Here is an 18229-nt window from a genome sequence, read left to right as displayed (position 1 = left end):
AGATTATGTAATAAAAGATTTTATTACTTAAATACTTGCAGAGGTCGACCTAGCGTAGACGACGATGTCAGCCTCACTAAATTTGCTAATTCTTTATGTCTCACACCTGAAAAAATGTCAGTGAAACTTAAAAATACAAGGACACTTTTTATTCCACATCACTGTGAAACCAAAGCATCAAAAGCTTACAGGATTCAGCCTGCCAAGCATTTCATACAGGTACACTATGAATAAAATGAATAACAGAAAAAAGAAGTATTTCAACATTTACTGGGAAGATCACTTAAAGAAATACAGTATTTTCTGGCTTACGCTCTGGTAATAAGAACAGTAAGATACCAAAACCTACCTGAACATTAAATAAATTAAACTAATTAATTACTCACCCTTAAAGAGATTATCTTCACTTCTAACTTTTAGAAACAAGCTGTGGGTTAACTTAATACTCACTAAAGCTCAGTCACAACTTGAAATGCAATTTAATACCCGAAATTTGGGTGCAGCTCAAGCTTTTGACACTCTATACACCAGCCTTTCAAACTCTTCATGTTTTCTGATGCCCTGATAACTTTCATCTGCTTTATTTACCATGAATAGCACTAAAGATTCTTGGAAGAGACTATATTGTACTTATGCTGAGAATTCAAAAGGAAACATTGCATTAGTTTTCCTATCATTAGGCTATCTCCTGGCTCCTATGAGGAATAAAGCTGTGTAAATTAAGCTACATCACTAAAACAAACATAAATTATTTCATAGAAGCCTAGCAACCATCTCTCTTTCAAAAAACTGCCTTTTAAAACATCACTCTTCTAATCATGGTTTACAAATAACAGATGGGTCTGAGCCAGACAAGCACAAACCCTTACAAAGCTCCTGACCTGCTCACAAGTAGTTCCATAAACTCACTCATTCATACCCAGTCTAGTTAGTTATCAAACTGGCACTGCGTACAAAAGCACAAAACACACAGCTCTAAAATTCTATGTGGTGTACACAAACGTGGTTATGAGAAATCCAAATGGTACTCACCACATGAAGAATTTTGTTCTCTGTTTCATATACTGTGCAATCCTGAAAAAGGAAAGGAGAAAAAGCAGGTTAAATTGGTCCAATCATTTTCCCTTCCTTGACTTACTCTTAAAGGAATTCAATTGAAAAGTCTTTAGGATGAAACAAAATATTTCAAAGACTTAGAATGGAAAGAAAGTGTAAAGCTACCATTGAAAGGAAAGGAGATACTGGTAAATGTTTATATCTATTCACTAGCTCTAGTTGCTTCCTTCCTTGAGACAGACAACACTCTCCCCTCTTTACATGCTTTTGAAATGTACCAGGTAGTCACATGTCTACCACCCAAGTGCCTTCCACCAGCCGTCCCTGAGCATGGGCAAAAATGACCTGCTTGTAATGGTCCCACTGGAAAACAGAGATACCAGAAGCAGCCTAAGTGACTCAGATAAACAGTTCTTGCTGAGCTGACATTTTTGCAGACTTCTGAAGAAGGGAAGGAGAACCTTGGTGGAGAGGGAAGAGGAGTTGATTGTTTATAACACACCCTGACAAGAGGGAGGAGAAACAGCGCACACAAACACACACACGAAACCGAGGCACGCCCAGCCTGCTGGGACTGTGGCTACATTCTCATTGCCTCACGCAGCATGAGGGGCAGCCTCCATAACCAGCACCAACAGATGGGAGGCTGGGACTGCAAAGGTTTTTCTGACAGGCCAGAATCTCAGGGGATATAAGGAAATAGAATTCCCAAGGCAGAGAGCACATGAAATATAATCAATATTGGTCAAAGAACCACTTCAGTTCATTCAGGTGCTGTAACTTTGTGGTAATTAGTGCAAGCTCTGTTTAGAACAGATGCTTTATATCCTATCTAACAAACCACATGAAAGATGTGACTAAGTTTTCATGTTTAAAGTCTCATTTTAAAATCAATTTATCCTGCTAGAAAACCAACTTTTTTATATGCAACTGTTTCAAAAAAAAAGAAACAAACCAAAAACAACAAACCCAAACAAAACCAAAAAAAAAACCAAAACAACTTTTAGTCCATTAAACACTTCAAGTGTTACTCAGGCAAGAAAAGCCAATGTGTCCTTAAGCTTTATATAAAGCCACGTATGCAGAAGTAGAAGGTTGACTGGGAGGCATTTTCCTAATAACAGCTGTTGGCATTCAGGAAACATTTGCCAGTAAGTATAGCCGGAAAGAAAATCTAACACATTTAATTATATGCAGACATCAATGAAGTATTTGCAGTTGTAGTAGCAAAACACACGTTTCATTGTTATATGTGGGAGGGCATGTAACATTTTCAATCTGGATACATCTATTTTCTGCATGGTTACTTATGAATCATTTTGCAAAAATACAAGAAAGAGATTGCAACATTTACATTAAAGAAAAAAGTGCTTTTAAGAAGACATAATAATTTCATTGGTAATAGGAAGAGTTTACTATAAGTTTAAACACTCAGTTTAAAGAGGATACTGTTTGAGAAGTGTCACTACTAAGGGAAGAAGGATTTAATTTCAAATGCTGTAGGGGTTTACTACAAACAAGAAAGCAGTGAATAACAGAGAAATATTGCTGAATCCTTGAATTGAAAACTCCCCCACAATCATGAAGGAAGCTAAAGAAATATGTTTTCTTCTGACAAACCAAGACTATATATAAAAAAATTTAAATACTTCTGAAACCACAAAAGATAGTAAAACAAGTGAAAACTTCTCAGGCATCCAGTCTATTAATAGATTCACCCTGAATTTCCCTCCTCAACACACAATTCCCTATGAATCCCGGGTCTGAGTAGAAGAATTGCTAAACAAGTACATCACATAGCAACAGCAGATTTTTGATACTACTTCTTCACATCCAGGGAAGAGAAAAATTAACAGTTCAGTAAACCATAAAAGACAGAAAGACTGGAGGACAGACGCAATGCTTAGGTAAAAATACAATTCCAAAATACACCTTTTCTATACATGAACGACATCCAACTAAACATAATTCAGGCACGAACTCTGGGAAATGTGCAGGAATGTCAAGAACCATGATGGCAACCCAGCGCAGCCCTGAAGTCTAGGATTCAAAGAAACTTAGGAAAAGGTCACCAAGTTGATCCCTGCAGCTTGTTTCCACTTCCTGCAGCCATCCCTAGAGATGAGGGCTGAGACTGCTTCTGAACAACCCCAGGAGCAAAAGCCACATGCCACTTTCTGGCACAGGGAAACTATAACAGGGCACACTATTTCCCCTTTGCCGCCCTGTGCTTTGTCTTTAAGCAAGAGCTGAAGATAATTGTGCCCACCCTCCACAAACACCCCTTGGGTTTACTGCTTATTACTGGGGGCCTCTACCGTTTACAGTTATTGCTTTTTTATACCCATTTCATCTCACCTAAAAGAGCTTAAAGCACCTGAGAACTATAAAAAGCCTCTAACTATGCAATTAGAAATAAATTTTTATTCTTAGTAGCAATACCACCCACACCTGGAGAATGGCTTTTTCTTCCATACAAGCCTGTATCATACTCCTGAAAGATTTTCTTTAATATCTGTTTAACTAGAGTATCAAAATATTGCAATTAAGGTAAGAAACAGATTATATGCAAGTTTGACATCAACTTTTTTTCTACTTTAGAAAAGCAAGAACACACACAAAAATCCGCAACCAAGCTTTACTCCTACACAAGCTAAAAATTTGCTATTCTCTTAGTTAAACCAATACTGTGATTATCCCTGAACTGAAAGGCACAGTTACAGCAAGGAGGAGATGTACTACTTCTACCTGTTTATTCTCTGAACTTTGCATATATATTCACTGCCATACTATAAGTATAGCTAGGCTATATGATCTTGTAACCAAACAAACAAAACTTCAGCTGAAACACTGTAAGGTTATCTTCTAATTGTGGATTATTTTCTAAAACATTAATGACACACATTGTTAGTAAAGCAAAAAAAAGAAGTTGTGTTAATTTATATTTCCTGGAGATACAGTCAAATACTGGCCCTTAGTAGTTTAAGGGAGAAAAATGGAAGAGTATCATCCACAAGAAAAAGGAGAGATTTAAAAGGGAAATATGACAGAACAACTTTATGACTAATATCAGATCTTCATGGTCACTCTTTCCAGCTCTGCCTCATGCACAAAAATGGCAAAAGGGACCTTTGTCACGCAGCTGGAACTAGGCTAAAATCCTAATAAAAGAGAAACAAGAGCTCTAAAACTGGAAGGAAAAAAAAAAAAAAAACCAATAAGGGAGGAAGATAAGAGCAGCAAGAACAAACCACACAAACCAAGGAGTGGGTTCTTCTGCATTTTCAATCCCAGTATAATTTCAAAACCTAATTTTAAGACAGCAAGACCTACACCACACTGTAGCTGAGAGGCATTGCTTATTTCTTCCAGAAGTTCTGACTTTCATAACCTTCACATGGTTTCTAAAAAAAAAAAAATTTAAATTGTATCTGCACAGATCCTACCATAATGTCATAAGGAATAATTGCTGAGGACATTTATATTAAAACCACTGAATCAGACAGCACTGACCGGTGACAACACTGCAAAATGCACACATTTTACCCATGCTACCCCAGACATTGCTGGAACAAATCAGACATGAGACAACATATATAGAATACAAATATCTGTGGTCATTTTTTGCTTTCAAAATCAGCGTTTATGATGCTTTATTTTTCCTTTTTTTTTTTCTTCTATCCTCAGTATTACTACCGTCTTTTTAAACATTTGTCTTAGTATCTCACTGAAGTGGGGAATGGGATCAGCTAATTACACTAGTACTTTTCTTACTCTTTGCTTTCTTGTCACCCACATTGATTAAGCCTCAACTCAACTCAAAATGTGAAGAACTGAGACACAGACAACCTGCCAACTTACCTTACTGCTCCCATGTCCCACAGATAAAAAATGTTCATGCAGTTCTCCAGTACTATAACCGTGCAATAAATATTCTGCAGAAAACATTTCTATTTTTGCATCTATATGATCTGGTTTACAAGTCCAAGTTGGCAACCTGTCAAATTACCTATTGTCAAATTACCTGTCAAACACTTATCTCAGGATACTTGCAGGCTATAATCTTAAAACTTTCCACCATTATTACCACTACTACAACTATTATTATTATTCATGGTTTTGCCATGTATTCGAGGCAGCTGATGCACTGCACTCTTCTTGGCAGTCTTAAGTTCCTGTCAACGCCACAACTTTACTTCAGAATAAAATTATCCTAGTTCAGAAAAAGAAATATATACATAGAAATAATTTTAAAAAGAAGAAATGCAGAAATATATTCATTAAATCTTTCACTAACATTTCAGCATTTCTAGCAATCCTTATATCAGAGTACACAAGAGATGGCATGGACTCCTTTAATTATATTTTCTTATTCAGCAGAATGCCTTAGTTGCTCATGTATATGTAGACATCCTAATATATTTTTTTCCTATAAGGCAAGGCAAATTCCTAGGCAGAACTGATATAGAAGCAGACTACATGATTTTCAGGAACAAACTCCAAATGTCAGGTAACATATTAACCCAAAAATGTCCTTTGTAAATGCATATTATAGTAGCATTGCCTAAAAAGGCAGGCCGTGTGATTTATTCAACTGGAGCAACTTGTGAAGAGCAAGAGCTTGCCATGAAACCATCAATTCTCTGGGTAGCTTTTTATGATGCTTGTGGTGGAGTTTACTCACTTATTTCTTAATTTATTTCTCTCCGCAGTCCAACTGAATTTACAGGAAGTTAATTATGATTAACAAGGCGATTAAGCTTTTTTATACATATTTATGTATGTGAATATTGCACTGTTTTTTCCAGTATGTGGCAGATAAAAATGGAGATAATTGTGTTAGGAACACCATTTAAAAAGTGGTAGTAAAACTACCTGGAAAATGCATGAGAAATCCCATTCATCTTCCATGTCTAGTTTCAAGAGGGCTAGATTTTACAAACTGCTTATAAACGTGTCTGATAGAATTGTTGTCACCATTGTTTTTCAATTCATGCAAAATATTCTAAGCTATGCAGCTCCAGTTTTATATTTGTAACAAAAAGAATGAATTACATGATTGCATAAAAAGGGGTTCAGACTCTCATGAACTGCCAAACCTTTGGCATAAAACCCTCTTGAGCAATGTAGCCATTGGCTGGAATTAAGCCAAACAATCCTTTACATCCTTTTGCTTCTCAAATTGATTAAAACTGTAACTGAATGCTTTAATAGCAGTGTAAGTCAAATGGATGATCTGTTGGTCTTGCTACTTAGCAACAATAAAAAATAATTAACTTGAGAATTCCCAGATCATAACTTCCAGCCCCTTCAGTCTTAGTAGTACAAAATAAGTTGTTCTGACTTCAAGGTGCCTGTTCGAGTGTCACTAGGTCTTGGGAATTTATGCCACTGGCTCTAGAAGGGCTCATTTGGCTGGAATTCTGCCCAATTCAGCTAAAGCAAGAGAGAGAGCCACAACACTGAGTTCTGCTGGAGTCGTCACTGAAGATCTTCACCAAAGTTCTCAACAATAATGATGACAAAGTCTAAAGCTTGGCCAACACATGAAGGTGGCAGAAGTTTTATAATCTTTAGTGTACTTTCATTCATTATTATCTTTTATCACTTTTCTCAAAGACACTGGTACATAGTTTCCAAACAGGTAAAAGGGTAAGACAGGTTGAGTTTACTTAGCCTTTCACTAATTAGAAAATACATTGAAAATATATCTAATACAGCTGATGGCAGGAATAAACAATGACAGTTTTGAAACAGTAGGTTTGAATGAATGATATCCTATAATGGTTTGGGCTGGAAGGGACCTTAAAGATCATCTAGCTCCTATACCACTCCCATGAGCAGGGATGCCACTCACGAGACCAGGTTTCTCAGGGCCCCATTCAGCCTGGCCTTCAACACTGCCAGGAATGGAGCATCCACAACTCCTCTGGAAGACCTGTTCCAGTGCCTCACCACCCCCACACTGAAGAATTTCTTCCCAATATCTAATCTAAAACTGCCCTCTCTCAGTTTCAAGCCATTTCCCCTTGTCCTGTCACTACATGCCCCTGTGAAAAGTCCCTCTCCAGCTCTTTTGTAGTCCCCTTTAGGCAATGGAAGGCTGCTTATAAGGTCTCCCTGGAGCATTTGCTTTTTCAGGCTGAACACTTGGGCTGTCTTCATAGCAGAGGCACTCCAGCCCTCTGATCATCTTTGTGGTGTCCTCTGGAGTCGTTCCAGATCCACAACAGATCCACATCCTTCTTATATGGGGGCCCCAGAGCTGGATGCAGCACTGCAGGTGGGGTCTCACAAGAATGGAGTAGGGTGGGAGAATCACCTCCCTCAAGCTGCTTTTGAAGCAGCCCAGGATATGGCTGCCTATGACAAAATGCTGTGTTCTGTAGAGCATGATGATTGGAAAACTGATGGAACCCTGCTTAGACTGTGATTTACAGGTATGTCTGGGTAATTACTGGAATAATAGAATACAAACTGGCAGATATACAGCTCCATTCAACCCTCTCCTCCAACCTCCCTTTAAAAGTACAAAAGCAAAAAAAACCTTAAATGTCCCAAAAGCTACAGAAGCTGGTAAGCAGGTAACAGCCTCCTCTGGCTACATGCTAAGAAATAAGAGCATCACACAGTCAGCCGTTTCCTGATGTGCTTTACCACATCTTATATTTTAAGAGGTCTGGCAGGTTGTTGGATACAAAAGGTATGGGCTTGGACACTGAAAATTACAAATGTTTGGAACAGAGAGAGGAGGAAATGAATTACCTTTCTTTGTTTCTTACCTAACTAAAAAGCAATAGCAAACTCCTCCAAGCTATACAACACAGTGCTTGCACAGGTAGCCCTTGGCTGCTGCCACACAAAATTAAATTTTAAATTTACACAGACACTGTTAAAATCTACACTGTATTTCTAAGTAACCATCCCAAAATATGCTATTTCTATGACTTTCTTTCCATTGGGCTGCTCAAAAAGTCTCCCATTATGGCTGTTTCAACTGTGACAGTCCCAGGGAGCTCTATCCTCAACTCTCCCCTTTTCTGCAACCTCTTCCCTATTGCTCAGCAGCCTCCTAAAATCATGCTGCTTTAATTAGCATCTCTGTGTGGATGAGTCACAGATCTCTCAGCCCTTCTGTTCACATTCACAGTTCAGAATCTCCTTCTGGATATTTGCCACCAGCCCTAACACAGGATGCTGAAGAGCTGCAATCACGTTTCTTCCCGAACGCTCTCTGTTCCCCCTTTCTTTCCCTATCTCTGTCAACAGCTCCACTACCTTATGTCCCACAAGCTCACAACCTGGGTGCCATTTTCAACTCCTCTTCGCTTCCCACACAAATCCTGTCGATTTTATTCCCACTGCCATTCAGAAATATTTGCTTTCTTTCTCACTTATGCTACAGTTATTCAATTCCTGCAGTTTCATGCCACTGGGTCTATAACATCCTCATTCTATTGTAATTAATTCTCTTCCCCTCCACACTAAAGCCAGAACTCACCTGAACCTGCAGGACCCACTCTTTCCTTGCACATTTCCTCGTGTATAACAACTGACAGAGGCGGGAGAAAGCAGAATGGTGAACAGGCATCACAGTAAGAGGAGAAGGAAAAAATCTTTATAGGGAAAATACAATGCAAGCTACTAAATAAATGCTTTAAAAAAGGACATTTCTTATGCAACCTACACACATGCTTCTAGAAGTCTAGAGACTTTCCCTGAAAATGCAATAAACCTGCAGTACTCTAAGTTCATAACCTTGTGTACAAACTAATAGCAATTACTCAGATTACCGAGTACAAAGAATTGCTTTAATTTTATTTGAACAATCTGTGTGGAGTGGCACCTATCACCATAGTAACAGAATACTTCATGTAGAAATTTAATACAACTTACATAAATCACCCACAGACTAAGCAACTACTGGGAAGAATTGCTTGCTGGATTAAGAGAGATGCAATAGGTACATTAAGCTCTTTTATTCTATCTTTCTGAAGTAATTTTCCATTTCCAATTATTTCTCCATTCTGTAAAAGACATCAGGTTGCTTTCCTTAGGGATCTGGTCACATATTATTTCTTACTTTGCATGCAGAGAGTTACACCTCTTCCTTTTTTCTAAAATGAGCCAGCACACCATTCAGTCAGAAACCACAGTCAGTATTTCAGCACCAACTAAAATCACTGATACTTGCTCATATATCCTTCAGAGTCCAAGTGTTTACACGGTCTAAGTCAAATTTCAGCTGCTCAGATGATTTCTCTACTTGGTGACATTTTCAGAGGCAAAAAAAATCCATGGAAACTATCAACAGATGAGACATAGGAACTGAGGAAAAAAACGTACATCCAAAGGAAAAAAAAACCCAAAGTCAAAACACTTCCCACACCTCCAAATAAGGCTTACCTCAACGCATCCAAAACTATTTTATTATTGGCATGCAAAATAGAGCTTGTAGCACAATGTATTGTGCAGTTCTTAAGTTTTCAATGTCAATTCCAAGACAATTTAGAGGTAAATAACTTCTTAATTTTTCAGTTCTGCTTTTCCTCTAGTAGTATCATGGTAAATAATCCTGGTTTTAAAAATACAAATTTTAAAAAATGCAGCAAAATATTTCATGTTTTATATTTGTCTAGGTGGTTATTTTGCCAATAGAAAAAAATTAAATTATTTGAACTGAAAAAAAAGTACTAATATTTAGGTAGACGGCATTCCAGGCTCAGCTACAACTTCAATGTTTCATATTGGATCATCTCAAATGTATTAGTAATGGATTTAAGCAAACAAACACATATATGTCCTGAAATAAAGATAGACACTACACTAATTTATGCTTGAGGCTCTTGCTAGCTCCTTAGCAACACGTGGTTTCTGTAACTCACCATACTGAACTGGAATTTGCTTCACTGTACCTGTTTACAGAGACTGCCCTGCCTCTGGCAAGGGAGATCAATTTCCAAAGTAATGGAAAAGCAGAGTCTCAGGTTTCACATCTGCTGATATGACCAACACAATACATCATCATTAATCATGAAAGTTACCATGTATAAAGAATTACACAGCAAGAGTGGCACATCCTGTGTGCCTCATTCAGATGGAGACTCTGATGCCCCTCAGTGTGCCCAGACACAATGCCCACATCAGTCTAATAAAGAAAGCTTTTGTTTAAACGAAACTTGAGATACAAAACCACATTTTCTCTCCTGTCTACACTTTATCTCAGTTTTCACCAACTTTCTGCTACTTTCTGCATGTGGTTCCATGAGTGGGTTCCATAGTCCCTGACTCCTTCACTGTCATCTTGACTCACTCAAGCTCCATTTCTTAGGAAAATTTAACAGCTGCATTGGTTTATCAACATATGCCCTGTCAAAAGAATACTCTTTTTTCACAAATTAATCTGCTTTGTGTTTCACTTTTCCCCCATGTTCAGATACTGTCAATCATTAATCCAGAAGAAAAGCAAGCAAACAAATAAAAAGCCTAAAATTAACAAAACAAGCCAGTACTAACTCATTTTTGCTTTCTGGTCACTAAGTTTTTTACATACTAAGCAACCTTGAGTATTTTGGTGGCTTTTGGTTTTGGTTTTTTTTTTTTTTCCTTCTATCCCCTAGGAAAAAAAAATTACTTTCTCTGAGAATGAAAAAGACAACAAATTCACCTTTACAGGGTGGCAGCTTCATAAGCTACTTTGAAAATGTCACATCACAGACGTATACAGCAGTACACAACTTTAGGAAGAAAACCCCATTCCTCTTTACAGCATTTATCTCAATGACAACTAGTGAGTCATCAAATTAGCTCTAGTAGAGGTTCATCCCAATAGACTGTTACTGACTTTTTAATCTTTCAGTTATTCCATGCCTAATTCCATTTCAAAAAGCACTTCAAAACTTACATCAAAAGAGAATATATATACAAGTAAGCAATTTCAAGGGGGGGAAAAAACTGTATAATCAAATAGCAGAAACAAACTACCAGAATCAGAAAAAGGCAGCAATGCTACGTACCTCAGGCATTTTTTACATTACATTAAATTACATCTGAAATTTTCCATAAAAGTGTGCTTTAAGAGAAATAAGCTACTTTACTATGAAAAAACATTGCTAAAGAGCATACATTTAAACTACTTTGATACAGCTTCTTGTAAACAAACAACAGTTTCATGCCTCCCACAATCCTTTAGTTTCTATTTTTGAATATATATACATCATACACATTACACGTTAACTTTTAAAAGTGAAGAGAATAACTGCACAGATCAGTATGTATCCTAAAACACCACTACTGAGAGCTGCTTTAAAACCTATAGAACAGAAAATCTTGCATAAGCACAGCACTTGAAGGATACAAGGTAAGTGAATTCCTGTCAGCATTACTTACAGTGAGTTATAATACTCTCATATGAAGACCCTTTTGATTTCATATATATAGGCAGATACTACCTGAATTGTTTTCAAGGGGAGCTATTTAATTATAACTTTCCCCCACATCTATCTATTTGTACACTTACCCCTTACCTGAACACTTATCAAAAATGGGGCACTTTGTATAAGCAGTGTGCTATGCACATAAATAAAAACTTTAAGAATGCGGCCTCCTCATCATGCAGTATTTTTATCTAAAAAAGGTGGGAAGGAAATTATTATTACCACAGCAGGCTAACAAAGTTTTTTTTCTGCAAACATATGGTAATAAAGTTGGGGTGGAAAGAATAATGCTAAAAATGTAAATAAAAAAACTTTACAATTTAATATGCAACTGTGTCCAGCAAACACATGTTGCTTTGAAAATCCCTACAATCTGGAGGCCCAAAGCAGCTTTAATGATGATCCAATCACAGCTTCACACCACTAAACTATTAAAACCATTTTATTAGCTAAAGATACCTGAGGTAATTAGCAATTTGGTATGACCTGAAATTTTAAAATTTTAAGCTATATTTAGTGAGTCCTTAAAGTCCTTAATAATTAGGACTTAAAAACAAAAGTGAGGAATTGTGATAGAAAAGATGAGAGATAATTTGTAAGACTGGTACTCAGGATGTTAATTATTCTTCTTAATTCATGAATTTGATACTGTCCTTAACAAATGAATAGAACCACTTTATATCACTGCATTTGAATTCTGAGTCAGAGCAGGGGAACTAGGAAGGTAAATTTCCATCTTATCCTTTTAACTGGAAAAGAAGCCTCTACTGACATTTCTCAGTGAAACTTAACATTTGAAACATTTCTCTTTTGAGTTTACAGCCGTGTGATTACAAAACCCACAATGACATAAAAAATAGTGCATTTCCTAAGAAATAATTCGTGATCCTTTTCAACATCTTTTATCTGAAAAACAGCCATGGCTAAAAGCCCAACAGAAATATCCCCTGGGATGGGAAGTGCATCCATTGGGCAAGGGATATATGGATTTCTTTTTCATATCTCAAATGCCTTTCAATGGGAAAAAAGTTCCAAACTTCTCCACTAAAGCAGTGCACAGAGCACTTCTGTGTGCTCTATAGCACAGCTTTTAGCTCAAAATCACAGGTGCCCATAAAGTCCAGACAGTGCATTTGTGTAGGATTATCTTGGTCTCTCTTTGCTATCTTCCATCCTGGCTGCCACCTCCCAAATTGCATCACTCAGGTTCTCACCCTGTGTCATCCAAAATCTGAGGTTACCTCCAGAAGTTGCTATGAAGACAGCTGATGTCAGAAGTGTGCTCTGTGGCAACAATGCAAGAGAGACCCAGGTCAGCCAAGTGACTGCTCTCCATCTCCACCCCGGTCACACAGCATTGCTTCCACCACAGCTCTTCAAAGAGGTCTTTAGGCAGAGGATTAAATGCAGTGAAGCTTTTCTAAAGGAGTATTTACAGGCCTACAGCTATGCTTTTACTGCAACATACTCCTGAGTAAATCCCACAAGACACTAAAGCTGCAAGATAAACATCAGTAGTTTTAAAACTAAATAAACACTGCAAATCATTGTGAAAGCTGATTAAGGAAAGTAAAAAACATGTGATAGGGCTACTAATGATCACTATTAAAGAATAGTAAAATAAATAGGGTGTTCAGTAGAAAAGTTTTCTTTAACCGTCTGGTAACTTACAAAGTCAATATAACATTGTACTTTTCAGATATTCCCAAGATTTCCAGGGCTTCAATTTTAAAGAAGAAACCTTCTTTAGTGAAACCTTAATGAATTCCTGAGGAATAAGAGCATTGAGAATGATAATAAAAGCTATCTACAGATAGCCTAAGAAGGCAAGAAATCTTCTGTTCCCTAAAGTTATCAGTGTAGCTACTGCTACCTGTCTAAACCAAAATGAGCACCCTCAAAAGGACCAGTTCTTGGCACCCTCTGAAGCTGAATAACCCAACTATCTAAGTCAACAGCAAGACTTTCATGAACACCATCAAGAACAGGCTCTCATGTTCTTCCTGATACACATTTGTGACTGGAATAATTCTGTAGACACAAATCTAAATTCATGAATGGACCAAATGCAAACAAAGCACAATCCAAAGCAGTCTCACAAACATAACCTGTTCACCCTTTAACATCTATTCTGTACCATGAAGAAAGAACAGGCCTTTTTTATGCATAGCAGAGGAAACAGACAGTACAGATAATGCTCAGCCTTCAATTCCTACTGAGACAGACGTGTAGGAGACAGAATGCAAGGAAATGGTAGCAAAAATAATAATAGTCTCATGGATTTCTTTGTTTTTTTTAAATTCTTTTCTTTTCCCCTCCAGTTTTTCTGCAAGGAAAGAGTTTATTATAAAAATGAACAAGAATTCTTCTGAATTAGAGAAGCCATCAGCAAGGAGGACAATCAAAACCTGCAGGAAGAGGCAGTGAAACAATATCCTAAAATCCTAAGGGGGAGGAAAAAATACCTCAGCCAAAATAAAGCAGCTGCATAGAAGCAGATGATTTGTGCAGGCTACAGTGATAATTTGCAGTGGTCTGTTGGACCTGCTCTCACTGGCAAATATCCACTGCACACTGGCCTGTCAGGCCTTGGACAATGTGCAACACACATAGAAAACCTGATAGTTAAAACAAAGCATGTGTCTTCACACATTTTATGCCAAAATCTGTCTCTAACTCCAGCTTTTCTAATTATTTATAAGTTAAAACATAGACACTCAATAGCTTTTCTTAGACTTTATCCTTATAAGAGTGATGCAATACTGTCATTTTGCTTCATTAACCATTTAGCTCTGATAAAGAGGGGGACACCCAGTATAATTTAATTGTATGAAGAAATACAATATTACAATTAGCTTCAAAATGTGCAAAATAATTCAAGCAAGCCACCTTAGGTTCAGAGCTTTTTATTCTTCATCTTGACTATGGAATTGTTTTTTTTGGTTTTGGTTAATAAATTTAAACATTGGCTATAACTTAAACAACACAAAAAATTCTTAATGGAACTCAGCTACTGAAGTTCTATTTTTAAATTTTACAAAAGTCTTAAAAAAGTTCAAAGTTATTAAAAATGTACAGACTGTATACCTTTCATACACCTTTAAGCATTATAAGAAGCTGTTCACTGCTGTTAAAAATAAAAACTGCAACACCGCCTTCTGTAGATTTTTTACAAAAAAACCCTAAGCTAGTAAGGTGCTATAAAATACTTTGCATACAAAAGAAAACAAGATTTTGAGACACAAAAAACACCTGATGAGGTGATATTGAAAGATTTCATTTACAGCCATAAGAAAGCACAATGAACAATCTCAGTGTGTTCAGTGAGCATATTAAAAAAACAGCAGCTAAGACATTTTGAAATGCTACATTGGAATGCATTTAAGTAGAGCTCAAACCACATGTGTTTGAGACTACTAATGGAATTTTTCATTATCATTCTTCTGAATATAGCCCAATTCAGTTTCAGTACATGCTTAAATTCAGGCACATAAATGCTCCTTTTGACTTCAAAGTATGGATTCATGAACTGCTTTCTGATTGCAGAATTATGTCGTTTTTGGGGAAGGTAAAAATGCTGTTCTCCAAAGGTATTAAATAGTAACATTTATTCTCATTCACACTGAAAAATACACCTACAGAAATATCAACCTACATCATGGTGAATTAGCAGTATCATGGATAGGGATGAATTTTTCAGATGAATTGATATTGACCTAATTCCTGGGAAATACTGCTGTGGTCGCTACTTTCCCCACTTTCTCATTAGGGGACACGTGAAAATTGATCAGGAGGCTCTTTCCCTCATCTAAAAACTATCTAAAGACAGCAATGCACAGCTACTATGGAAAATGACCAGTCTGGACAGCTGAGTCAGAAGCTGAGTTCTTAGTTTGGAGTGATGCTTGTGAAAACCAGAAAGTCTCCTCAGTGCTCCTACCTAGCCCACTCTCTCCCTTTTTCTCTACTCCAACTTCTCCAGTGCAAACAATCCCTCAAATTCCTGCTTGGCAGCAAAGAGACTTTACAGTTCAGCAGAACAACCGACAGACACAGAGACAGACCTAACCCACACACAGAAGGGCAAGGAAGGTTCCCAGGTTTGCACCCCCCCGTGAAGCTCATTAAGCAAGTTACTTCTCAGTAACTACTACTGGATTTCTTGAAGGTAGGATGTACAAAAAAATAATCTAAATATTCTAACCACCCCATGGCAACATGTTTCAACAGGTGTCTAGATGATACAAACTTTAGGAAAGAAAGGATTACTAAAGTTCAATACATATAGATCATTTGAACCAGACAGATAATTAAAATTTAAAGACAAAATGTAAGAAATTAAAGATGCAAATTATCAAGTAGTTACCTCATTTTATAGTGATTATATTACACTAGAGAACACAAGATAAATATTACTGCTGAGATATGCAGAGCCATATACACAGAACAACACAAACTAGTACTATAAAACCAGAAAAGAGAAGTTTTAGAAAGCATTTACTAAATACCAGTATTCCCTTATCTTGGTTGGACAATGATATAGCCAGTGTTAAACAAAATTGTGGGGAAGAAAGTAATAGCCATTTACAGTTCAGGAAAAAATAAACTGCTAAGCAGACTGTCTCATACCTGTTGTACTATTGTTGTTAGTTCCAGACAGAGTTGTATGACATTATTTCTTGTTACTGAGTAATCTGTGACAGCAGCAAAAGGTGATCTAAAAATAAAAGAAAAAAAAAGAAAAAAGTTGAATAGCACTAGCAGATATCCACTTGCAGTTTTAAGTTCCTCTTTCAGACACTCCATTTTAAAAAGCATTATTTCTAGCAGTTTACTTCTGGACTACTTTTACTCCCCCAGAGGAAGCCCAGCTGGCCTTCTGCATTGGTTTGGGAATACCCTTACAAAGACAGCCAGAGGCATTACTTCCTCCTGTGATATGAATGCTGTCCAGATGTGAATGAGATCAGAGAAGCTTTTGGCTGACTCACTGGGATTCTTGGGATTTGATCTAATATCTGGTGGAAGAAGAGAGACTCGAAATAGGCAGAATCTTTATCTAGAGGGGGAAACAGCATTTAAAGCCAGAGATGCATCAATGAATGCTGAGAAGTGGCTGCAAAGCCTAAACTGGAAGCACAACCCAACATTCCCACACACAATGCTACAGTCAGAAATGCTTAGTGAAATGAACAGTGTAATCCAACATCTACAGACCTTATCTGCATGTGTTCAAGCCTTTAAAAACTTCACATTAGGATGTTTAAAATGTTTGCCTACCTGGAAGCTTGCTTGCTTTCTAGAGGCACTGCTAAAATGCATTTGGTTAGTGAAGCTGGCAGTCATCTGATTTGTGTTCTACAAGCCTCTCAATCTGTAAGCTCATATATGTGATTTATATTTATTATTCAAGAAGTAGCCAAACAGTAGGCAGGACTGTTATTTTCTCTAAGAGGAGTCAAGAGCTTGACTTTATCAGTGTTGCAAATGAGGGTTTTATGGCCATTATTAGCATCACAAAGATAGCATTTGTTTCTAATATACCTGCTGCAAACATTTAAAACAAACAAAAAAACAGGTGGTAGGGAGGTTGTATTTATATTAGTATGGGTGACTAATCCCTTCCCCAACTGGCTTCTTTCATCACTTCACACACAGTTGCATGTACCTTGAAGAGTTTTACAGCACTGCTTGTTATTATCCCTTCCTTATTTAAGCCTGACAGCATTTCCAGTACAAAGGACTTTGCTATAAGCAAGTCCAAGTGATAGCTGTAAATACTTTGTTTCCACTGGTACTAACAGGTTGCTAAACTACAGTAATTCTAAACACAGAGTTACTGAAATTTTAGTGCAGGCAGATTTGGAATTGTCCATTAATAACCCCATGTGAACTCCCGTATCTCTGACGGTTTCATCTCATGCTCTCTTTCTTCTCTAGGGCTCCAGCTGGGCAGTCCAGCCCTGATGGTTCTTAAGACAGAATTAACTCTGAGGTGCTTAATTAAGCTATCTCTGATGGTTTCATCTCATACTTCTCTTTCTTCTCTAGGGCTCCAGCTGGGCAGTCCAGCCCTGATGGTTCTTAAGACAGAATTAACTCTGAGGTGCTTAATTAAGTCTACCAGCTTTAATTTTATATAAGACATCACACAATGACATACACTCTCTGCCTTTATTTTCTAGAGAGAAAACCAGTACGTGCTTTCAAAATGAAAGCACAGACACTGGAAGCTAAGGTAAGTCCCAATAGGTGCCTTATGAAAGTTATTGGATACAGACATACACTCACGATTCAGAGTCCAAGTTTTCTGCAATATATCACAACCATAAAGCAGGTACACACTAGAGCAGGCCAACCCATGGGTACACCAGAGATTATTTCTGAAGTTTAGGAGATATGAGAGCATATTAAAGGATGGAAGGTAACTGAACGGCTTGGTTATGAACCATAACTGAGTTCAAGAAGTATTTGGACAATGCTTTCAGGCACATGGTGTCATTCTTGGGGTGTCCTTTGCAGGGCCAGGAGTTGGATTCAACAATCATGATGGGTACATTCTAACTCAGGGTATTCTGTGATAACTGTGTTTGAAGAAGTACATTAGTCAAGATGTACAAAACATTGATTTTTCCTTCCATAACTGTAACTATCAAGGTTCTGACATCTACCTGAAACCTGGATTTTAAAAGGTCATGTTCATTTAGGAACTTACTTTTATTGAAGATGAATGGAAT

The 18229-nt window shown here is 37.3% G+C and overlaps 1 protein-coding gene across 4 annotated transcripts in view; it reads right to left on the bottom strand.

Moving 5' to 3' along the window:
• The window catches only part of CNKSR2 (connector enhancer of kinase suppressor of Ras 2), a 205671-nt gene that overhangs the window by 130855 nt on the left and 56587 nt on the right, over window positions 1-18229 (bottom strand). For all 4 annotated transcript variants that reach the window (XM_041472375.1, XM_041472376.1, XM_041472378.1 and 1 more), the window contains exons 4-5: window positions 16122-16209; window positions 1033-1074 (exon numbers count right to left, since the gene is read on the bottom strand). In XM_041472375.1, coding sequence (XP_041328309.1) covers window positions 1033-1074; window positions 16122-16209 — 130 coding nt within the window. The remainder of the gene's footprint in view (window positions 1-1032; window positions 1075-16121; window positions 16210-18229) is intronic.

This window comes from Pyrgilauda ruficollis, unplaced genomic scaffold (genome assembly GCF_017590135.1).
Source record: "Pyrgilauda ruficollis isolate IOZ18807 unplaced genomic scaffold, ASM1759013v1 scaffold29, whole genome shotgun sequence".
NCBI classification, from domain to species: domain Eukaryota; kingdom Metazoa; phylum Chordata; class Aves; order Passeriformes; family Passeridae; genus Pyrgilauda; species Pyrgilauda ruficollis.
Note: the sequence above shows the minus strand (reverse complement) of the source record. Positions and strands in the feature narration are given on the sequence as shown.